The sequence below is a fragment of the Hemicordylus capensis genome, chromosome 1 (genome assembly GCF_027244095.1).
Source record: "Hemicordylus capensis ecotype Gifberg chromosome 1, rHemCap1.1.pri, whole genome shotgun sequence".
Lineage (NCBI taxonomy): Eukaryota > Metazoa > Chordata > Lepidosauria > Squamata > Cordylidae > Hemicordylus > Hemicordylus capensis.
In genome coordinates this window covers 196883511-196908623 of record NC_069657.1, presented here as the reverse complement: position 1 = coordinate 196908623, position 25113 = coordinate 196883511, and the positions used below count along the sequence as shown (strand labels likewise).

Below are 25113 nucleotides of genomic sequence, written 5' to 3'. Positions count from 1 at the left end.
GTAGGCAGACTGAAGTACAGTGCAGTGATGATGTAAATTAGTCTTAATTGAAAAAAAAAACACCACTTCTAAAGCAAACATGGCAGTTAGACGCAGAGGCGTATCTAGGGAAAATAGAGCCTAGGGCAAGCACTGAAATTGCGCCCCTGTCCAGACATCTGACACCCATCTTTCAGATAACTTTACCATAATATCAGCTCAAAAATACAAGTCAAGCTCATTAATCTTTTAATATTTCAAAAACTATTTAGAAGTGGACGTAGCCAGACCAAAAAATGCTGGAAAACTACAAATTTCAGTATGCTGGGGCTCAGTGGCGTAATGGGGGGAAACTGCGTCCAGGGCAAGCTCTGCCCCTGAAATTGCACCCTCCCCCCGCCACCCCAGGCCCCCACATACCTGCGCCGGCGCCCCCTGAGTGCGGCGGTGGCGGGCAGCGGCAGATTGTGTGGCGTTGATGGGCGGTGGTGGATCGCCGAGTGCGGCGGTGGCTGCGGATTGCCGAGTGCGGCGGTGGCGGGCGGCGATCCCGCCAAGTACGGTGGCGGCGGCAGATCACCAAGTGCAGCAGAGCGACGCCGAGGCCTGCCGTCTGGCCTGGCGTCGCTTCCCAACTGCACAGGCGCGCCTGCGCAGTTCATAGCGTGCCTGCGCAGTTGGGAAGCGACGCCAGGCCAGACGGAAGGCCTCTGCATCGCTCTGCTGCACTCGGCGATCCGCCGCCACCGCCGCACTCGGCAGGATCGCCGCCTGCCACCGCCGCACTCGGCGGGATCGCCGCCCGCCACCGCCGCACTCAGCGGGATTGTTCGGGGGGGCATGCCACTTTTTGGCACCCCTCCCACGTGGCCCACCAGAGTGGCGCCCAGGGCATGTGCCCTGCCTGCCCCCCCATCGTTACGCCCCTGCTGGGGCTCATGAAATACCCAAATACTATGTAGAAGTGTACTTGGAAAACTAAACAGAAGTGCTTGTCTAATTCTCTACTATGCATTGTAGCATCACTATTACATAACTTTTAAAAATAAATGGAGAATTTGACTTGTCCCAGATACTCTGAAAATAATTAAAGGATATGCGGAGTAAACTGTGTCACTGTTTGGAATATATTCTAGTATTTTAGAAAGACAGTTAAAATGAGAGAAAGAGAGCAAGAAACTCCCAGTGGGCCTTAATACTAAGGATTTCACACTGATTCAAAGTCAAACTCACCATTAATAGCCATATTATTAAGACATCACATTTAACTCACTTATCACAAGAAGCAAAGTAAGAGCAAATGAATACAATCCTAGCTCATAAGGTTCAGCTCCGTATTCACAAGCCCTGATTCTCTGTACATAGTGCCAAACTGAATATGAGTACAGTGACTTATATTATATTAAATTAAGATTTTTAAAAACTTGTAGCCCCTTTTGGGAGCTTCCTAAAGACCGTGGGGGGGGGGCAGTCTGCAAAGGTTCCCCCTCCCCACACTGGCCTCTTAATTCAGCACCACAGCTGGTCCCGGGCTGATTTTCAGGCCTGTTCAGGCCTGCAAAGATCAGCATGGTGGCCATTTTGGAGGCCACCATGCATGCTCAAATGGCCTCTGCAAGGCCTGGCATGGCCTTGAGCCTCACAGAGGCCATTTGAGCATGCGCAGTGGCCATTCTGTTTTCAGTGGCCTTTAAAAAAAAAATTAATTTTAAAAAATGGCACCCCCTTCAAGTGGTGCCCGGGGTATGTGCCCTGCCTGCCCTACCCTAGATACGCCCCTGGTTAGATGCTCAATGCAAGTTCAAAGTAAGAGGCACCCTGATCACCAACAGAATCCCCAGCCTATCTCGGAGGCCCGGCCACAAAGACAAACACATGAAATCAGGAGATTGCCTGACTGGGCACCCGGAAAGGTCTCTCAATAGATGACCGCCACGCCCTCTCCCCCCCCCCTCAAAGTGGGGCTGCTGTAAGATGCGGAAGCTTGGAGGACAAAGCTGAGAGAGACCAACTCCACCCAGCTCATCCAACCAGGTTTCTGTCACACATACCAGGTCAGCATGCTCATCCACAATCAAATTGTGAATGAGAGCTGTTTTACTATTTACTGACCTGGTATTCAGCAGCAGCATCCTAATCCTTGAGAGAGTGTTCTCTGAGCTCCCTGGGGCTGAAGGATTGGGAGAAGAGCCAGAAAAAGGAACAGTTGTCTGGGATGTTTTCCCCTGCAACCACCTGCCCAACTCCCACCACCATATCTGCCTCTGCCCACTACCACCCCCAGAACCTCCCCAATCCCCCACTCTCCCAGACACATTCTTCAACTCAACTACCTCAGCTCCTATGTGTCCTCGGCACCAAGCCCAAACTCCCTTGATCATGCATGAAAGCGCAGCCATACCGCAAGCCCCCCACCCAGGAATGCTCACACCAATCCTGGGCCTAGTGAAGCACTACAACTGCCAGCCCAAATACCACCCTCTGAGTTGAAGGAGCAGGAGATAATTTTAATACGGCTTCCTAGATGAGGCAAGCCCAGAGCAAGAACTAGGGATGTGCATGAACCTGTTTGGCGTTCTATTCCTAGAACGCCAAACAGGTTCTGTTTACCATGTTAATTTCATGTTTCATTGTTTTTGCTTAATTTTTAACTTATATCCTACTTTTTCACAGGAAATTGGCTCATTGTACATACAACATTTATAGCAACAAACAGCAAAATAACAATATGCAAATATCAACAGTTCAATGAACATTTCAAAACCATTTCATTTGAGTAAACATACCAATGTTTCTATAAACAGTAGAACCAGAAATTTTAAGCAGCAGCAAAAGTGCACCATTATAAATTATGTAGCATCAAGCACTTGTGCAAGGCCATTCACAAGGACCTTGCACAAGGATGGGACAAGAAGCTGTGCTCAGATCCATCCATCCGATCCCACCCCTGCTATTTATGAGGTATGGATGTACCTAGGCCACAGGACCTTTCTTCCTAAGTTCCAGCCAACCAGAAGAGTAAATATGCCTTAGAAATCTGTCCCTGTTGTGCTGACAACTACTAATTGCAACACGAGCTAGAAGTCTTAATGGGTTCCTTGATGCAACCAACTATCACTTTGTCAAAGCACATTTGTCAGCTCTATGTGATGATATCTTTCTTACAATGTTAAATTGTCTCATGATGACTGTAAATCCACACATTATGTTCAACACTCGTACAAGAATGTTGCCTACAAATGTACCCAGTTAGGTTCATATTGGTCCAGGCATTGCAAAGTTGATAGGGGATGGGTGAAAGGACACACACACATAGACAGAATGCCAGGTGATATCATAAGCTTACTTTCCTTAAAGAAAGTAGGCTAAAAATGAACCTGGCTACAGGCCCCTCAAATGCATGGTACAGTAGGTACTGTATAGTTGTTCACATGTTATGTTGAGCACAAGTACAGCAGTATGCTTCCTTTCTGTACCATGCATTTGAGGGGCCTGAAGCCAAGTTCATTTTTCTCCCACTTTCCTTAAGGAAAGCAAGCTTATGCTATCACCCAGCATTCTGTCTCTGTGTGTGTGTCTGTCCATCTATCCGTCTGTCCCCCTATCAACTTTGCAATACCTGGACCAATATGATCTTAATTGGGTATATTTGTAGGCACACTTCAATGATATAGTTTATGATTATGCCACCTGGCACAATTCAAGATGGCAGACACGTAAATGTTTGAGGCACGTGGGCTAACTTGTGAACCGCTTAACTGATTTGAACCAAATTTGCTACACAGGGACTCCTTAACAGCATAGTTGGTGACGATGTCATCCACCTCAATTCAAGATGCCTGAAGTGTGTATGTTTAAGGCTGAAGCGGGCTAACTTGTGAGGATGGTAATCATCAATTAAGATCATCGTGAAAGGAAATTCGGCAGATCAGTTCTTACCAGAACAACTTGTTTAAATGGATGCAGCTATAGTCATTTGTACAAAAATATGTTTGAGTGTACAGACATCTGTATCCTCGTACAACACAATGTCTGAATAGGGCTCATATCATGGCAGAAAGTAACATGTATGGATCAGTCCTCAGTCACTTTCTAGCAAATAGTCTTGGCAGATTCAGAAATTATGAACTGACTTCCTCTGGTGTTGACTAGCAGAATGGCTGTTCTTGTTGGATTCTCCCCAGTCTCAAATTTTAGGTTTTGTTTTTAGAAAAAAGGGTAGTGGTGAAACACACACACACACACACACACACACACACACACACACACACACACCCCTGTGTGTTGTACTGCATCCGTAACATCATTATAGGCTGACATCCTGACCAGTGAAGTGATAAGTCGTACTGCAGATTGGTGCACTCTGCTGGTTGGGCCAGAGGAGGTGATTTTTGCCAATCTCTCCTATCCCCGGAAGTGGGTCTCTGAGGGCTGTGTGGCAACCATGCAGATAGTGCTACATAAAATGATGATAAATTATTGGTTCAAGATAATCTTGACTGACCTTTTGTGTCCCCATCAAATTGCATTTAAGGAAATGAGTACTCAGTCCCGGAAGGTGGTTGTGTAAATCTTTAGTGATGAATGTGGGCTTTTCTGAACTATTTATAAAGAGTTTGGGGGTAGACTTCACCAAAAGGGCTGCTTGGGCTGGATTAGCGGGATGTATCTCTTCTAACTGATAGAGCCAACTATATTTGTTTCTAGGATAGCGCCATTCTGTAGAAGACTTGTTGCGTTTCTTTTGCTCTGCCATTTTTTAGGCAGATACAAAATTATAGAGAGAGGATAGGTTTTGTTAAAGCTCAACTAAATTTGATGCCAGAGGGAAGAAAAAAAGATTTAGTTGTATCTTGTACCTGCCCAATCTAATACATATCATTATGCAGTGCCCACTCTATAAAAAAGAGAGGCAACTATATCTAGGATATTATCTTGAACTATATGAGGATGTTGGCCAAGGATGCACTGATTGATTTGTTGTGTGAACAAGATAAACAACATGTTAACTGCAAAGATGGCTCTTCCCCTCCCCTGCAGTAGCGATGTGCATGAGCCAGTTTGGCACCTCCTCTTGGAAGTGCCGAACCAACTCAGGCCCCAACGTTTGAGCCAGCTTGACAGGGCGGGGAGTGGTTCCCTTAAAAAGCAGGTAAATACACACCAGCCATGTGTGTGCCAATGCCATGCAGAAGCTGAAGGGAGCAGTGCCACGGCCCCGTGTGGGCGTTTGCAAAGTGGGCGCCAGTAGCAGAAAAGCGATGGGACGGGGGTGAGCCGATAAGGAGTTCCTTGCCTGCTTTTTAAGGGAACCACTCCCTGCTCTACTGGAGGGTGCATGAACAGCTCATTCAGATCCCTATCCTGTGATTATCAGTGTTAGAGGGAACTTCCTGAAGGAAAATGCTGTGGGGTGGGGAGATTCCATAATTTAAATTGTATTGTAGTTTCTTAATTTTTATTTGTATTGGGCCTATGTGGTGTTATTTTATTTAGATGTTTGTATTGTTTTTTATTATTATTGTGTTGTTATGATCTGGTGACTCAATGCAAATAAAATTTATATCAATCCATACTTAGGGTCCAATGTGCCTTAAGCTTGGGGTTAAGGCATCCTGATGTGGGGGCAATGAACAGCCCATAGGATATTTATTTATATTTATTTATTTATCTATCACATTTGTACACAGCCTCAAACTTTCTTCTCTGGGTGGTTAACAATAGCATAAAATAAATTAAAAACATATACAAAAACTAAAAACAATTTAAAAATTTAAAAATAAACCAGAAATTAAAACCTAAAAATTTAGGAAGCTGAGAAAGCTTTAGGTGAAAAGATGGGTTTTCAAGTGTTTTTTTAAAATTGCCAGAGTTGGGGAGGATTGTATCTCAACAGGGAGCGCGTTCCACAATCTCAGGGCGGCAACCGAGAAGGCTCGTCTCTGTGTAGTCACCAAACGAATTAGCAGTAACTGGAGACGGAGCTACTCAGATGACCTCAATGTGTGGTGGGGCTCGTAGTGAAGAAGACGCTCTCTGAAATAAGCAGGGCCTAAGCCGTTTAGGGCTTTAAAAGTTATTATAAAGTTATTATACTTCTTATTTTGTCCAGTAACCTATTGGCAGCCAGTGTAGCTCCATTAGTAAAGGAGTAACTAACTCCATTAGTAAAGGAGTGTGGTCTTTCAGAGACCACACAGTTCTGACACAGTTCAACTTCCTGCCCCAGGAAAATCTCTTTTTCCGGCTAGTTGTGTTGTGGAAATGGAAGAATCTCTGCACAGCAGCACTAGTGATTGCTTGGGCTGCATCTAATGCAAGGGGCCAGGATTTTGCTTGGTGCTGGGACCCCATGCCCTGTCCTAGTCACCCAGTGCAATGGCACAGGAGAGAAGGCCATTAGACAAATGAAAGAATAGCACTATATACCATGGGAACTTGGTAGAGAAGAGCGCTATAGCTAACTTTAGTGAATTCTTAGCCTTTTATGAACATACTCTTTCTGCCTATTTAGCAAAAATAAAAGAGGAAAGCCGATCTTTCACTCATACCTGCTGCTGGTGTTATCACTGAAAGATTTTCTTTGTCTCGCCACTAAATAGCTGTGTACAGTGGCTTCATGGAGAGATGCCAGTGACAGTAATTTTCTGTTTATAAATATTCATGCTCTGAAAGCCATAGCCTTAATTATACTAATTTACATATCCTATCTGAACATAGGCGTGCCACGGGCTATAGCGAAGCCTTCATAAATAAGCTGAAAGTTATATTTCCATTAGAAGAAAAGTGAATACAGGCACAGGATGACATATCATTAGAACTTGCATCCGTGTGCCGTTCTGATAGGATTTTCTTGAGGATCACAAAGCTGTGAACAAACAGAAGGATAAAGAAAATAGGTTGCAGGGAGTGCGGAGATAATTTAAACTGGGAATACTTCAGCATGCCTGCAAGTTTTAATTTCTCCATGTGTTGTGCCCCAATACTAACTCCAAATATTGGGGATTTGTTTTTGTGAGGCCCAAGGACTTTCCATTGGAATAATACTTAGCATTTGTGTAGGGTACAAAGAGCTTCGTATGTGTTATCTTGCAACAACCCTGTAAGGTATGTAAGAATTATGTTTCCCAAACTGCAGCTGAGGCAGAGGAGGAGAGTCTTGCCTAAGGCCACCTTCTGAATTCATAGCAGAAGCGACATTAAAACCAGGGAAGTCCTGATCCATTGTTCAGTCTCTTAGCCAAGCACTACACCCGCTCTGTAAAGAAATGAAAGGCTCTGCAGTTAGACTCTCTGGGATGGGGTTCTTTGTACCATGCGTCATATGTAGCATTCATGTGGATATTTGGTTGCGTAACACCTATCTAACGGTATTGCCTTAAATCATAGAAGATTTTCCTGCTGCATTTGAATTCAGCAGTTTGTTGTAGTCTGAGGATGGGAAGTGGATGAACACCCCGAGCTCTCCTATCTGGGAGAGCTGTCCCATTTATTTGTGTGTGTTCTGTTGAAGTAAAGGGGGTTGACCCATGTGTGCAGGAATTCTTCATATGCATCAGAGCATAGATGAAACTCAGGATCAAGGCCATCCCATTGGTTTGCATGAGCCTTTTTTAAAGGGAAGTACCAAAGCCTTCAGTCATGTCAAACATATGCAGTCAGAGTGCTCAATAGCACCTACAGATCTATTCTGTCAATGTGAAAACAGGAAAAAATAATTTTTCCATGCGTATCTTCACAAAACAAGCCATATTTCATTCATACTTTCTCCAGGATATGGAAGATTAAACTGAAAACTTCCATTTGGGAGAGTGCTGCTTTGGTTTATTTAGTCTGATTATTTTTATTCTCATTTAATTTTACAAAAGCCCAAAGCACATCTGCTTTCAGTTCTCCTACTGTTTTTCTGTAATGTGATGTCTTATTCTCTCTCTTTCTCTCCCCTTCTCCCCTCCCCCACCCCATCCTTCTTCCTCTTCCTTATTCTTCACTCACAGCAATCTTATGGTGATCTGGGCAGACCTATCTGGCTCCAGGTAGCTGAGTCGGCTTACAGGTTCACTCTGGGCTCAATTGCTGGAGGTGAGTGACATGTCTGTGTGCTGTTCTCAAGCCTGGCTTGATGTAATATTATCTTGCCGTGCTGGTGTGGGTCAGCTAAGATGCAGTTCATTGTTCCCCAAGGTAAGGATGTTGGAGCTCTGAAGAGGCTCTTTATTGTTACTTCTTTCTTTCTCTCTCTTTTTTTAACCCTCTGGTCAGAAATCCTGACTGAACATGGCTCTGGCACTACTGGCTCCAGACAGTCCTCAGAGCAAAACTTGCAGAACATAAATAGACTTCTCAAATACAGCCTCTGACTCCCCTTTAATTATATATTGATGCCACTGATACCAAAAACAAAACTGAAGTGAAGGACAGGGAAAAGATGAGGTCTTAATCTCTTGCCTTCAATAGATTTTTATTAGTTGTCTTTTAATTACGAATTTACTCCTGAAACAAGGAAGTAACGAGAAGCCATAAAACAAACCCCATATAAGCAATGCACTCTCGCCCACTCACTTCATACACTGTAAACAGGGTTTTTATAACTCAGTACAATATGAGCAGTGGGAAATTTAAGTTGAATCTCTTGCTGCAAATACAAAATGGCTTGCTCAATGGATGCAACAGAATGAGGTGGGAGAATTGTGGACTGTAGCACTTTAGACTTCATACAGGGGACATTGTTTCCCCCCCCTAATGCTACTTTGAAAGCAAAACAAACAAACACAAGTAATGAGCACATCAGTGAAGATTTAAAAAAATTCCTGGTCTACTAGTTTATTGTCTTCAGGGGTCTTTTTACACAAGTGAGTATTCAACACCTACCACCTGAAGTGGTTTGGTCCGTTTTGCCACCTCAGAATTTTGTTGCAACATTTCCATTTCCTCCTGCTGCATGTGTAGACCAGGGCTAACTGTTTGGAGTGAAGGTAGAGGGGATAACTCTGCTTGTTCTGACCAAACTAATGCCCAGCTAAATGAGCCTTTGTTAAGAGATGGCCTTGGTAGTAGTTAGGAGAGTCAGAATCCATCCATCGCCTTATCTTTTGAGACTTTGAGAAAGGTGAAGTAGGAACTGGGGTACTTTCATCTCTTCAGCAAGTCAAAATAGGATATCTGGCTGCTCAGAATTTTCCTACAGAACACTTGTTGAACTATCTCTCTTCTACCCTGTTCAGCAAGGAGTTGTGTCCCCATCTGTGCAGTCCCAGATGTTTTGCACTTAGTTTAAGCCAGAGTTTTGTGGCAGAGCCCATTTCCAATGCCCAATTCTAGAACATGTGGAGTAGTAATAAAGAGGAGAGTCCCTATCAACATTTGCAGGTTGCCTGTCCATCATCACTGGGTTATCCTAATTAACTCACACTCCTAGCATTATGAGGCCTGCTCAGTGTCTGTTATATTTCAGCTGGCCTACTGTAGGTGCTAAGGTTAACTCTGTTAGATTGCCATCCCCTTCCTGGTTTTCATGGCACTGATTTCTGCACGCAATACAGGCAGAAAGGAATTGCTTCCTTGCTGCACGAATTGCCTGAGTACAGGTCTTCAGCTGGGCTCTATGTTGTAATCTGTTGGATTCAAGTCGAGTCTTTCTCCACTTGTGCTTGTCTACCTTGCCACTTCACCTCCCACAGTTCTTCTGTATAGCAAGGGTGGTGTATTATAAACTTGTGTGTTTTGTTTTGTTTTGTTTGTGTTTAGCTGTAGGAGCCACTGCTGTGTACCCTATAGATCTGGTGAAGACCCGCATGCAAAACCAACGCACCACCGGTTCAGTTGTGGGAGAGCTGATGTACAAAAACAGCTTTGATTGTTTTAAGAAAGTTTTGCGTTATGAAGGTGCTTTCGGTCTTTATAGAGGTACGTGAACTAACCAGTCCACAGGTGACTTTTTAATGGAAAAGCGAACATCTTTGTCCATACACATCGTATCCTGGTCCAAAGGAATGTGTGTGCGTATTTGCTCCCTTCTTTGAAATGAATGGGGAGGGCATTTGGGAAGGTGGAAGCTCCGTGTGTGCATTTTATGTTATTGCTCCCTGAAGAGATAGCTAGGTTGAATGGGGAAATAGACACCAATTTTAATGGAACTCTTGGATGGGCGGAGGTCACACAAATGGCCTCCACAGATGCCAGGTCAGTTCAGGAACTGTGCTGCCACACAGGCAGGCTGCTGTGGGGGAGTGCCAGGCTGGTGAGCACCTTACAACTACTTTTAAAGGTGCCCTCTCACCACCCCTGCACCCCAGCTGTCTTTTAGAAGCATTTTAAAGCCAGGATTCCCCTTTGCGTGTATATTTTGCTCTGCTTCCATACACGCATACATACATCAGACATCCTGGAATGAAACTCCAAAATCATGTCTTAAATTATATCCTAAACTTCTTGGTTGGAACACTGCAGAATGTTAAGGGCCAACTCAAATTTCACCTTTTAATTTCAAGAGCAAAAAGTACCTGAGTTTGTCTTGTGTTTCAGTGTCTCAGTTTCCCTGCAGTAAGCATGGAAGTCAGTGCCTGAGGCCTTCCCAGTTGCTGCTTCTGTGTTTAATGGGGGGAAGCCAGATCATGTAAACATACATGCACTAGGCACATATGATAGTGCCACACATGTATTTTTCCATTTAAATGTGTAGGTTTTGTATACAGGTTTAACAAAGGAAAATGTAAATCTGCTCTAAGATTGTATGAAATTCAGATTGTGTGTGTGTGTGTGTACATACTGTATTTAACTGTATATTAGTGGCTGTGGGAGGTGTGCCTCCAGGTGTTTTTGTCTGTTAGTTTCTTTAGCTGTAGAAACTGCTGTGAATATTCTTTTAACAGGGGATCAGGGGCTGGGAGAGCAGCCTTTCTTTTTGTTGGTGTCAGCCACCCTTTGTGTTTAATAACTACCTTTCCCCAGCAACATAAGTCTGTTAAGCCTCAGATAAAAAAAGGACTGTGTTGAAAGAAACTAAGCCACAGAATACATTAGCTGCTGGTCTGTTTGTGTAGGGGCACATTTCCTTTGAGTTTTTTAGGAGGATGAAGTGTGGAAGGTAAATCCTGTTTTTTGGCATGATGATTGCTGCTGACAACGGTATGCTGCCTGCACTGCTGACACAAGGCTGTGAAACTTTTGGTTAACAGGGATGGCCTTTCTTATCCCACAGAACTAGTTTGCTCCTCTGGCAGGCAGCTAATAGACTGGTTGGCAGATGAACGTCATCCCCATTGACACTGCAGTGGGACAACATGAAAGGGGATGAATCAGCACTTTATTACAGTTCTGTGAGCTTGTATTAAAGTTGGGTGGTGGTGGGTGGGTGGGTTAGGGACAAGTAATTCATGCATGTGCTGTTGCAGTTGGAAAGAGATGGGTTAAAAATAATCAGGGCCTCCTCTCAAACCCAAATAAGTAAGTTAAGGCTGCCCTCTACTGATCTGTTTCCTTAAACTGGTCTGTTCCTCTAAAGGTATCTGTCAATTATTGTCAGTCTGGAAAGAAGGTTGTAGGTCATGAAGTCCAGTCCCTTGCCAGAAGCAGGAATCCCATGCATAGCTATGCCATAGGAATCCTATGGATAGCTTGGCAGAGGGTTAAAATACAAAATAAAAATGGATGTACAGTGGGAAATTGCCTCCAAGGGTCTTCCGGTCCATCCTCCTGCCTCAAGGGCTGGCTCCTCCTAACTTAGTGTGACCAAGTGCTTGTGTTAACCTGCTCCCAATTATACTCTCTTTTGAAGTTCATGCAAATCAATAAGAGTATGAGCAACTTGGAGTATTCAGGGATACTGGGGTAAAGCTAGGGTGGGGAGGGGGACAGGAAGCACAAGTGCCTCATGCTTCCTCTTGGCTTCTCCATCATACCTGAAGGCAGGTGCAGGCTGTGAACGCACCTCCAGTGGGGGCGGCGGCAGCGGGCAGCTTCTTTAAGTGTAAACGGAGCTGGTGTTCCATGCCACCCAGCAGCCCCCGCGACAGGGAATCGCCTCCGCCACTCACCTGGCCGCTGGCGGGGCTCATCTCCGTGGGAGCCAGGTAAGTGGCGGAAGTGATTCCCCGCCGCGGGGTCTGCTGGGTGGCACGGAACACCGGCTCCGTTTACACTTAAAGAAGCTCCCCCCCGGAGGCGTGTTTACAGCCCGCGCCTGCCTGAAGGGGAACTTTTGCATCTTCCCCTCTGTTTCACAGTGAGATGTGCAAGATGGCCCATACTGGGAGCAGGCATGTTTCACTACAGAGGAGGCATGGGAATTGCACTCAGGATGTTTTGAAGATGAGGAGAAAAAGGAATGTGAGACACTTAACACGTCTTATACCTTCTGCATCTCTGAAGGTGGGGCCGTAGTTCAGTGGCAGATCATCTGCTTAGCATGCAGAAGGTCCCAGGTCCAATCCTCAGCATCTCTAGGTAGGACTGAGAAAAAGTCCTGCCTGAAGTCCTGGAGAGCTGCTGCCATTCAGAGTAGACAATACTGAGCAAGATGGACCAGTGGTCTGATTGAGCTAGATGGACCGGGGGAGAACAGACTCAGATGGACTGAGCTAGATGGACCAGGGGGAGGACGGATTCAGATGGACTGAGCTAGATGGACCAGTGGTCTGATTGAGCTAGATGGACCAGGGGGAGGACGGATTTAGATGGACTGAGCTAGATGGGCCAGTGGTCTGATTGAGCTAGGTGGACTGAGCTAGATGGACCAGAGGGAGGACGGACTCAGATGGACTGAGCTAGATGGACCAGTGGTCTGATTGAGCTAGATGGACCGGGGGAGGACGGATTTAGATGGACTGAGCTAGATGGACCAGTGGTCTGATTGAGCTAGATGGACCAGGGGGAGGACGGACTCAGATGGACTGAGCTAGATGGACCAGTGGTCTGATTCAGTAGATGGCAGCTTGCTATGCTCCTATGAAAGTTCAAAGGTATTCCATGTTAAGAGAGACCACCTGCAGACAGTCAACCTAGGAAAATAATTTGTCAGATTTCTCAAAGGGTCTTTAAGCAAGATTAACCAATAAGTACCTTTTACAGAGGGTTGGATCCCCACTTTGGTGGAGTGGTGCTCCATTGTTGGAAGCACCTTCTGTGAACAGAAGGAGAGTTGCACTCATGCAAGGACCCCTTCAGTTCGTGGAATGACCCCTCGTACAAGAGCAGCTCTCCTTAGTTGGAGCCCCGCTCTGCCAAAGATTGAAATCCAACCCAGGGCTCAAAACATTCACTTGCCCTTTGTGATCACATTCTTAGAGTGAAAGGTGACAATCTTCTGATTCATAGGCAATAACTAGGAAACGGGGACATATGACTCTACAAGGAGGTTACTTTTTACATTCTTGAGGCCAGCTTAATCAGTCTGTGGTTATGAAGGGTTCTGCAACGGCTTGGCTCCAACACTCCTCAGCCCATTTCCAGCAATTCCATGCAAGTTTGGATGCAAGTTTGGGTTTTTCCTGCTGATTGCCTCATGTTTCACTTGCTGATAAACCTAGTGATTTTGTCTTGTAACTTAATGCTTTCCCCCCCATATTGCTTAGACTTCTGCCTCCATTTTAACAATGTAAGTAACAATGTAGTAAACTGCATACACTTTTAGAATGGATAGTCTTTTGGACAGTGAACAGAAACCATGTGTAGATGTGAAATAGTATTGTTTTTTGCCTTGTGACTTGGGTAACATAGGAAGTGGTGTTACGTGGCTGTGTGTATAAATGATGCTTTGCTTGACTGTCTACAGGGCTCACTAAATTCCCAGCATTTCAATTTTGCTTCCAAGCAGTAGTTACTAAAATAAAATAAAATAAAACCTACATGATTTGATTGGAAGTGAATGGAACCTACTAGGGACTGATTGTCAATTGATCAAATCGACAAGGAGTATCTCGTGGTAAAAAGAGAGCCATACTGTGTACTTTGAGCATACAGCAAGAACAGTTTGAAAATAACTCTGCAGCAATGAAACTGATTTCAGAGAATAGCAGGGAACTAATACTGGACAATAGATTTATGAAAATGCAGCATGAGTGAGCCCTTGTCTCGACAGATGTGTCTTTACCAGCTGCCTGAAAGTCTTGAATGACAAGTGGTACAGTGAACATGGAATGCTACAGCCAGTTTGAGATCGAGAAGCATAATCTATGCCAATGGATTAAGCTCAAAAACAAACCAGTGAAATGAAATGTCATGCTCACTATCTTATAATTCTAATTGTGATAAATCTGTTCTGTTTATACAGGCTTACTTCCACAGCTTATTGGTGTTGCTCCAGAAAAGGCCATTAAGCTTACAGTAAGTAGATAACTTAACCCCTTTCATTACTTCCTTTTGAAATAGTTACTTTAGTAAACCGTGCATATGTTTCCTAGGTGATCTCTCTTTTGTAAGAACTCCCACCTCCAAATCTTCTGAATGTGTTGATTATTTATTTATTTATATTTGATTTGATTTGATTTCTATACTGCCCTTCCAAAAATGGCTCAAGGCGGTTTACACAGAGAAATAATAAATAAATAAGATGGATCCCTGTCCTCAAAGGGCTCACAATCTAAAAAGAAAAAGAAACACCAGCAACAGTCACTGGAGGTACTGTGCTGGGGGTGGATAGGGCCAGTTACTCTCCCCCTGCTAAATAAGAGAATCACCACGTTGAAAGGTGCCTCTTTGCCAAGCTCATATAATTGTTTATGAGAAGTATTATAATGAAATTTATCACATTTCTCCATTAGGTCAATGACTTTGTCAGAGACAAATTCACTCAGAAAGATGGCTCCATTCCGCGGTTTGCTGAAATCTTTGCGGGAGGCTGTGTAAGTACCACCCTTGTGGATTGGAAAGACCCTCTCCACTGCATATCCAGATTGCAGTGACAGCCAAGCTATAGCGCTTCATAGCTGTGACATCGAAAACCTGCCACAAACCTGCCAAAAAACTTCTGAGGTGTGAATTCTCATTCTATCATAGCAAATGAGCTATTTTTCAATTAAACAACTCTCATGACCCCACTTTCACTTTTTCACACTTTCCTTTACTATGAATAATATGAGGAAGTAATCACTTTGGCACACTTCACCTTATGAAGACAAACCTCATACAAATAAATTCACCATAATTCACCCCTCTGCCCAATCACTCTTAAATTGGGGATGGGTGGTAGCCTCCACCCATTAGGCACTATCTACCAGCCCAGCCCACTCCTTTGGGGCAGATCCACTTTCTGCCCCCAATCTGCCCCAAAGACACCCAAACTTCAAAAATTCTCAAAAAATCAGCCCTCTTCCCAATCCCCCTGAAATTGGGGTGGTAGCCTCCACCCATTAGGCACTACCACCCCACCCCACTATTTTGGGGCAGATCCACTTTCTGCCCCCAAACTGCCCCAAAGTCACTAAAACTTCAAAAATTCTCAAAAAAATCAGCCCTTTGTCCAAACCCCCTGAAATTGGGGTGGTAGCCTCCACCCATTAGGAACTACCACCCCACCCCACTATTCTGCCCCAGGCCCCACTTTCTGCCCCAATATGCCCCAATCTGCCCCAAAGACATGAAATTTTCAGAAATTTACCAAAAATCAGCCCTTTGCCCAATCCCCCTGAAATTGGGGTGGTAGCCTGCACCCATTAGGCACTACCACCCCACCTCACTCCTTTTGCCCATATCCATGCTATGCCCCCAAACTGCCCCAAAGTCACTAAAACTTTAAAAATTCACCAAAAATCGGGATTTTGCCCAATCCCCCTGAAATTGGGGTGGTAGACTCTACCCATTGGGCACTACCACCCCACCCCAAAATTTTGCCCCTGGGCCCCTTTTTACCCCCCTGAATCGATTCAGATTCGGATTCGGATTAAATCCAAATCTGAGCCAAATCAAGGGTGATTCGGGTGACCCAGATTTGGGCACAAAACAGAACAGGGGTGATTCGGTTCGGGTCCGAGCCGAATCACCCGAAATCCCGAATTGCACACCCCTACTTTTTTTTACAGTTGGCTACTATATGAATTTGGTTACAGCAAAGCAGATCATCCCATTGGATTACCACTTTGCACACAGCAGTGGTAGAAAATGTCAGCTGTTTCCATAGAACATCTGAATGTCAACACTGGCTGACTGATGCCTGGGGAACTGATACAAAGGGTTCCCCCCGCCCCCTGTGGAAGTGTTGGTTCCATTTGAAAAGCAACAGGCTGAATTTATCTTCAGTCAAATGTTCGCTTACACGGAATTTATCTGCTTCCGTTGATTTACTGACAATGCAAACACCAAGCTTGCCCTAGTCAAAGTTCTTACAAACACCAGGCTTGCTCTAGTCAAAGTTAAGCACATTTATGCTCCATTGATTTCAGTGGAAGAGATTTTAGCATGTGTTGTATTTTTCCATGGAAATCAATGGGAGTTATGAATGTTTTACTGTTTCCTTCAGTTTTTAGAAGTCAAGTAAAGGCTACCAGTATAGATAGTTTCCGAACATTTTGAAATTGGGCTTGAATTATAAGAATATCAAGTTTTTTGGGGTGTATGTTTGAATGTGACAAATTGTATTTGAGGGATCTTCCAAACCTGGCTTGCTATCTAGGATGTATGCTAGTTCCACGTACTCTGTGCTTCTTGAACAGAATTGCCTGGTCCAGACCCTGAGAAGGCCCCTATGTCTTTTAAAGACTTGAATAGAAGAGAAGATCATGCATAACTGAGACCTGTTTGGGAGAAGCAAGTGGCCCATTTTGGGCCCAGCTTCTCCCACCAAGTTACTCTGCTGTAGAGCAGGTTAGAGGAAGTGGGTGGGGGTGTGGAGTGGCTGTGGTCCATAAAGATACCATCTCTCTTACCAGGGTCCTGTGAGACAGTTGACTTATATGGAGTGGGGGGTTTTTTGAGGCTGGGAACTAGAGATCGATTAGGGATTTTGTTGGTGTACCATCCACCCTGCTGCACAACCGACTCCCTAACTGAGCATACGGAGCTGGTCTTTAGTGCTGGGGGACTTCAATATCCACTTTGGGGCAAGTTTGTCTGGTGCGTTTCAGTAGTTCATGGAGGCCTATCCCAATTAGTTTCAGGACCAACTCATACACTCAATTTGGTCTTTTGTTCGGATCAGAGGGGTGTTCCATGGGTGGGGGATCCTGTAGTTTCCCCGTTGTCATAGATGGACCACCATCTGGTTAAGGCATGTGTCACAGTCACAACTCTCTCCTGCATGGGTGGTGGACCTGTTAGGATGGTGCACCCAAGGAGGCTGCTGGATCCAGTAGGACTCCAAAAAGCCTTGGAGGGTTTTAGTGTTGGTTCCGCCGGCAATTCTGTTGATGCTCTGGTGAGTACCTGGAATAGGGAGCTCAGCAGGGCAGTAGACACAATCGCTCCTAAGTGTCCCCTCTGAACTGCTTCACAAATGGCCCCATGGTATACAGAAGAGCTACGGGGGCTGAAGCAGCAAGATAGGTGACTGGAATGGAAGTGGAGGAAAACTCAGCTTGAATTTGACAAAACATAGTATAGAGCCCATTTGAAGGCCTACACGGTGGCAGTTCGTGCAGCACTGCGTGTGTGCAGCAAATAAGCAATTCTAGTCTGTGTGCATTGTGTCTGTGGGTTCGCATTTAGCAGAATTTTCCCGGGTTGTGAGGAGGAGCTTAATTCATGCTCCTTCTGCTTTAAAACCGCTCCCAGTAACTATCCTGCTGTAATGCTTTTAGTGGGTTCTTTGCAGATAAAATCTCTTGTATGTGAAGCGAAGTCCAACTCGGACTTCACTATTTCTGCAGAGTTTATTAAGGGGGTCTCTAGCAGTCCCTCTTGCAATCTTAGATTAGATCAGTTTCAATCTGTGACTCCTGAAGATGTGGACAAGCTGCTTGGGGCAGTGCGGCCTACCACTTATTCTCTGGATCCTTGCCCAAATTGCTTTCATCTTGTAGGGAAATTGTGCGGTGACCTAACTGACATCATTAATGCATCGCTAAGGGAGGGCAGGTTGAACAGTCTGGACTAACATCTCTCTAGCTTGTTGCAAAATCTTAGATAAGAAGGTTCTTGAGCTGTGCAAACTCTGAATCCAAGGGGGAAGCCCTGGAGCGATGCTGCTTTTGACTCTCCTTGCTTAGGAATGGCAGTCCTTTAGATAGCAGAGCCTTCTCCTCTCAGTGCTTGAATTTACGTCTGGTAAAAATAACAAAGATTTTTGAACAAGGGAGCAAGTTGTGTCTGTACCCTAGGAAAACCTAATCTTGCTCTCTAAGGCCCATTACAAGTATCTACAGTATATGTAAGAAACTCCAAAGCTCTGCAAATAAATGTAGTTCAAACACCTGACACATCTGTTACCTTTTTTGCTTCTAAAACTGCCACCAGTGGCCAGGGGCTGTTGTGACTTCACGAGGAAACCTGTATAATCTAAAACAGTATAATCTTTATGAAAATGTATGCACATTTTAAATGAGACTGGATTCCTTTAAAAAATAAAAGATTGCTTGGGGATGTTTTCAGGTATGCATTCATTAGGAAATTTCCCTCCCTGCTGTGACATGTGTTCAGTCAAGAATGTTAGCAATTTTTGTTTGGTAATGAAATCTGATAATCAATGTTACTAACTTAGTACCAAAATATGTTTCATGCATAGCAAAGCTGGCATTAGATTAAATTATATTTTATTTAATATACTGATATACCACTTTTCAACAACAACAAAACCAAAAAGTTCTCAAAGGAGTTTGCATAGCAAAAGGTATGAAAAAGTGATTTCCTGCTCCCAAAGGGCTCACATATAAGGATCCAGGAGACACCAGAACAACAGCCAATGGAAAGATGCTGTGCTGGGTTAATTAGGGACAGTGGCTTTCCCTCTGCAAATGAAAGAGCACTGCACAGCCACTTTAAAAGGTGCCTCTTTGCCTACTTAGCAGGGTGAAACACTCTCTCCATCTCTTCTCCTCCAAGTGTTTTTGATTCAAGTGTAGTAATCACCATCCTTATGTAGTAGTAGTGTAGTAATCACCACCTCCAAAGTCAAGGAACACAGTGAAAAAATGGGACTACAACTAAATGTAAAGAAGACTAAACTAATGACAACGGGTAGAGCAACCAGCCTCAGAATTGATAATGAAGACATTGAAGTGGTGGATAGCTTCTGCCTTTTAGGATCAACCGTCAACAGTAAAGGATCCAGCAGTCAAGAAATACACTGCAGACTAACACTTGGTAGGGTAGCAATGAATGCCTTGGAAAGGATATTTAGATGCCGTGACGTGTCTACACCTATAAAGATTAGAACCATTCAGACAATGATTATCCCCGTGACACTCTATGGATGCGAAAGCTGGACTTTGAAGAAGCAAGATAGAAAAAGCATTCACACTTTTGAACTTTGGTGCTGGAGAAGACTTTTAAGGATAACATGTACAGCCAGGAAAACAAGCAGATGGATCATAGAACAAATCAATCCAGAATTTTCACTCGAGACACAAATGATCAGGCTCAAACTATCATACTTTGGACACATTATGCAAAAACCCAGCTCCCTTGAGAAGTCCATAATCCTGGGAAAAGTTGAAGGAAAGAGAAGAAGAGGACGACCAGCAGCAAGGTGGATGGGCTCAATGATGACAACAATGAATGCACCACAGAGGGACCTTAAAGGCCAAGCTGAAGACAGATCATCCTGGAGAGAATCTATCTATGTGGTCACTAAGAGTCAACACTGACTTGACGGCAATCAATCAATCCATCAGTCATCAGCCTGATAATGTTTGGATTGCAGATAAGGGGTCCAAGACTTTGCTGATGCTGAATCCTGTGTTCTCTGGCTGAGTGCACATTAGTGAAGTAAAGAGGTCAGAAACTGTGTCTGTACAGCTACATGTGTCTCTAAGCCACTCCATGGTGCACAGGCAAGTATCCAAACATTTCCCCAGAGGTGCTCTTACCCCTGGACTTTGGAGCCAAAGTCCTGGGCCTCCACACCCCCTTGGGGCCCCCAAATCCTCTTTAGTCCTGGATGATGTGGTCGCTGCACCATGTCACTGTGCCAGGCGGTCGAGTGTGATTGTGACCTGTGCTGGGTGCTTTAGAGGCAGAGAGGGGAGTGGTCAAAGAAATATGTGGGATGGGGATATTGTAAGTTGCGTGTTGAAATGTTTCTGCTAATGCATATTTGCATAAATATTCTTGTTTTATATTCTTACATTCTTGTGAATTCAGTTGCTATTTGTGCTCTCAAGAACCTACCCACTTGTAACCTCTGTGTGTCATGGTGTGTGTGTGTGTGTGTGTGTGTAAGGGGGTGATGCTTAACTTGCGGGGGCTCCAAAGGCCTTTAGGTCCAGGCTTCAAAATTACCTAGATGCACTTCTGCACTTCCCCAGTAAAGCCAAGATTATTGCTGTTGGGATAGCAGGATTGGAACTAGTTTCATCAGCATAGTCTGGATTGTTTTTGTGAATGAGGTCTTCCTTTCGTAGCTGAAAGATGTTTCTATTCCTAGAAGATCTTTCTGTTCCCAGCAGTAGTTACATTAGATTGAATTCAAGAAAGAGGGAGCTTCAAGGGGCCTAGAGTACTTTTCTGTGGATATTTTCAGATCTTGCTTGTGGACTATCCAGTGGTCACATTGGCACATAAGCACTGAGCCATTTTGGAAACACATTCTTTGTACATTTTACTTGTACGCCAAAAGTTGGCATTATCTGCCATTAATATTTTTGACTTAAACGGAATTTAGTAATAATATGTATAATTTATATAGCACTCTGAATAATCCTTCCAACTGACCATGTAGAGTAGCTCACTTGTTGTCCCCATATTGCTGGGATGGGGGCTGGTAGTTGCTGCCAGGTAGTGACTGGTGTGAGGCCACGTGGCCAAAGTGAGATTTGAACCACAGACGTCCCAGATCATGTTGCACAATTATGCTGCTTGATCCTGTGAAACTTTGCTTAGAAGTAGGCCGTGCTGTGTTCATTGGGCCTTATTTATTTCCAGGCCAGTGTGCATAAAGTTCACGAGTGACATACCTCAGTTTATGGCATCTGAGAACACACGTCACGTAGAGGGGTACACCACTTGAGCAGCAAACCCCCTGCGGATCTGCATGAGCCTCGTTTTGGATGAGGATGCCTGAGTTCTGGGGCAACTAGTTTTTCATGTTTGGGGAAGAAGTTGGCTGTGCAGTGTGCTGATTGACTGGCCCTTGTAGCACATTATCTATCTATCTATCTATCTATCTATCTATCTATCTATCTATTCATTCATTCAATTTCTTGTAGCACTTGAAAAGGAACTTTCTTCCCCACGCCTAATACTGTTTCAAGTTAAAACAGTAACAATGGAATGGCTTTAAAAACAAATAGAAAATTAATTGGATAAACATGAAGGGGTGAGGTTGGGTGGGGCAAGAAAACAAAAAGCCTGCCCAAGGCACATGGAGAGGGACAAAAATCAGTGCTGGAGTTGGACACAGTATTTGTGTCAGTAGGGTAGTGAAATAGGGTGGGTGGGGGTTGTGGAAGCATAGCTTGTCCTGCATCAGAACAACTATCACCCTCAGCTCCTCTTGGGAAGTCCAACTCTATGCACCATGCACGTCTCATTCTCTCTCTTTCTCTCACAGACACACGTACACTCATGCACATGCACACACTCACACACTTAATCGTTAGCTTCAGTAGTAGATAAAACATGTTTAGTGTTGTCTTGGATGATTTAGCTTTTTTGTGTTTAAAGACCTATTTATTGCTTCTCTAATACTGAAATATTAAAGATTGCCACTGGATCCTAAGACTTCCCATAGCTGCACTTAAATTATTTAGGATGGGGTGAAATGGCAATACCAGTGCAAAAAACAACATAGATGACCTAGGTTTATGGCAGATTCACAAGGGCAAATTTGTAAGGCCCTTGTGCTTCTCTTTTATATTACAGAAGTTCACTGAAGACATATAGAAGCCTAGCTGCAAAATTCTACGTTCTTAAATGTCAAGATCCAGCCATTCCGAACAACCCAAGCTTGATTCTGTTCTTAAATGGCTCTGTGTTTTTAAAGCTTTTCCACATTGACCCCTAAAAGTAGAGGGGAGTTTGCTGTTGTATACTTAAGAGCTGGTGCTGTGCTGTTGGTGTGTAGTGTGAGGACCTAGATGGATTTAAATGTAATCTGTTTTCATTCTGTATTTGCCTGTGTGGGGGAAAAAAAGTTTTGGTCCAGGACATGTCTGTTCCAAGCAAGAGGAAATGGAGTCGGAGCTGGGAGCAGGCGCCTCCCCCCTCTGTGGCCTCTGCCTCACGGGTGGAATTGCAAAGGGCAAGAGGTCTCATGTCGCAGGGTCATTTGTGCATTTCCTTCAGCCTCTGGCATGTCAAGAGGTGTTTGCTGTGGGATCTCAAACTGCATCTTTTCTCTCATAACCTTTGCTGTCAGGTTGAGTTCTTTTTCATGTGTTCCTTGTGGAGATTTTATTTTATATGACATTAAGGTTAAATAGGGAGCTTGAATTGTTCATACTCCTGATCTCTATGAATAACTTCCATTCAGAATTGAATTTGTCATATGTGGCTTTAAAGGTGTCTGTCATAATTTAGGCACAGTTTCCCATGTACAAATAACTGAGTTTTTATTGGGCATATTATTTGAATGGCGCTGCTCTGTGTTTTAATATAGCAGCCTATGGCAGTCATGTTAGTGTTCCCAAACTGTCTCTGTAGCACACACACCCCATCCCCACTCCCACCTTGGCTTGGAATAATGTTTCCACAACAGCTCTTTCTCAGTATCTTTCCATTTCTAATGCGGTTAAAATGTTCCTGTGCCGCTGCTGCCACCACAACTCCATTACTACAGTTGGGTGTCAGACAGGGTTGGCTCAAAAAGTGAAAGAAGGTCCCTCACATTGATATACCATTCTTCCTCCAAGGAGCTCAGGGCAATATGCATGGGTTGCGCCATTTTAGCCTCACAACATCCCTAAGAAGCAGGTTTGGCTGAGAGAGAATAATTGGCCCAAGATCTCCCAGTAGAAGCACTGGCCTGGATGCCTGGGCCCAGTACTCAGAGATTCATGTGTTGGGTGGTAGTTTTGAAAGCACCAGTAACATCCCTGGAGGGGTGGAGTAATGAATCCAGCCGCTGTCCAAACAAGTGGTACAGCCTCCTGTTGAGGTGGGATGCTGGCACAGATCCTCATACACAGCACCTGCTGCTTTCAGGCAACTTTAGATTGGAGCATGTGGCTGCACTCTTGGGCAGCAGTACACAGAAGAGGGAGAACTGCATGAACAGCTGAAAGTGTTTTTCACTTTCAGAACAAGCAAAAATCTTTTAACAGTCTTGTCTCTTGAGAGGAGTGATTTAGGACATAAGAACAGCCCTGCTGGATCAGACCTAAGGGATATCTAGACCTGCATCCTGTTTCACACAGTGGCCCACCACATGCCTCTGAGAAGCCCACAGGCTTCTGAGAGGGCATGCCCTCTCTCTTGCTGTTGCTCCCCTGCAACTGGTATTTAGAAGCCATTTACCTCTGAGGATGGAGGTGGTCTATAGCCACCAGACTAGTAGCCATTGATAAACCTGTCCTCCATGATTTTGTCTATGTCTCTTTTAAAGCCATCCAAGCTAATGGCCATCACCACATCCCATGGCAGAGAATTCTGTAGATTAACTATGTGCTATGTGAAAAAGTACTTCCTTTTGTACTTCCTTTTCCTAGATTTCCTGGCTTTCAGTTTCATGGGATGACCCTTGGTTCTAGTATTTGAGAGAAGGAGAAAAATTTATCTCTGTCCACCCTCTCCACTCCATGCATAATTTTATACACCTCGATCATGTCCCCCTGTAGTTGCCTTTTTTCCAAACTAAAAACCCCCAGGTGTTGTAGCCTTGCCTCATAAAGAAGGTGCTCCATGCCCCTGATCCGCTTGGTTGCCCTCTTCTGCACCTTTCCCAATTCTACAGTGTCCTCCTTAAGTTACAGTGACCAAAACTGTACGCAGTACTCCGAATGTGGCTGCACCATAGATTTGTATAAAGGCATTATAATATTAGCAGTTTTGTTTTCAATCCCCTTCCTAATGACCATTCCAAGGCATGGATTTTGCCTTTTTCACAGCTGCCACACACTGAGTTGACACTGAGTCGATTATCTGTAATTTAAACTTTCACACTTCATGCTATGCATACGTTTACCCCTGCTTGCATGTATGCAGCCTCGGACATCTCTGTATCTTTAATTAAAGATGCAAGCTATGTTACGTTTGTTAGGCCACTGTCCCAGGTGAGATTTAAGATTTCCGTTTAATAAGATTTTATTGACAAGAAACAATTGCAGTATGTTTCATCCAGCAAAGCTTAATTTCCCCCTAAAATTCTGTTCCTTTAGTATAATAGAATTTCAAACAACCACCTTTTCACCCAAGAAGTAGAAACGGTTAATTGGATCACGATTGCCTGCTTTCTTTCTCTCTCTCTCTTTCTAAAATAAAAATGTTTATGGAAGGTATTATTTAACTTTCTTTACTAGGCCAGCCCAGCAGGACTTCTAATTTCTAAATGATTAAAATAAAAACTAAACAAAGCCACCCAGCCACAAGCAAACCGGAATTTTATTTCTGTACTAGCACAACAGCATGCCCCACTGTTACAACTTCTGGTCTTGTAGGACTGATTCCACCCCCCACCCCCCGCCTTTTAAGGTTTGTCTTTGTGGTGACTATTTCTGCAACAATAATCAAAACAAATTAATGCAGAGATCTACACCTTGCAAGTCAATTTTGTTCTAACAAGATGTAAAGAAAAATTACTTTGACTATTTGCAAAATGCTTATGCTGTCAATGTGTTATCAATTTGGATCAGAATGAACCATTGACATTACATGCAGGCACAAGCGCACATCTTTTTCTTCAGAGCAACAATGGATTCATGGAGGGTGAATTTTCTATTAAATGAGCTAGGACATGCTTCTGTGGATTAGTCTCCCATGTTCCACAGCAAGCCCATGGTAATTACTTCTGTGGCAAGAAAAGGTGTATAGGCTCGATGTGCCTCTGCCGTGCAATTGTTAAAACACTAGAGTAGGAACAGGTAAAACTCATTGGCTCTTTGCTGGGAAAAG

At 44.1% G+C, this 25113-nt stretch overlaps 1 protein-coding gene across 3 annotated transcripts in view; it reads left to right on the top strand.

The window, feature by feature from the left end:
- The window catches only part of SLC25A12 (solute carrier family 25 member 12), a 91197-nt gene that overhangs the window by 51312 nt on the left and 14772 nt on the right, over positions 1-25113 (top strand). For all 3 annotated transcript variants that reach the window (XM_053266152.1, XM_053266167.1, XM_053266159.1), the window contains exons 10-13: positions 7977-8061; positions 9727-9885; positions 14249-14301; positions 14739-14819. In XM_053266152.1, coding sequence (XP_053122127.1) covers positions 7977-8061; positions 9727-9885; positions 14249-14301; positions 14739-14819 — 378 coding nt within the window. The remainder of the gene's footprint in view (positions 1-7976; positions 8062-9726; positions 9886-14248; positions 14302-14738; positions 14820-25113) is intronic.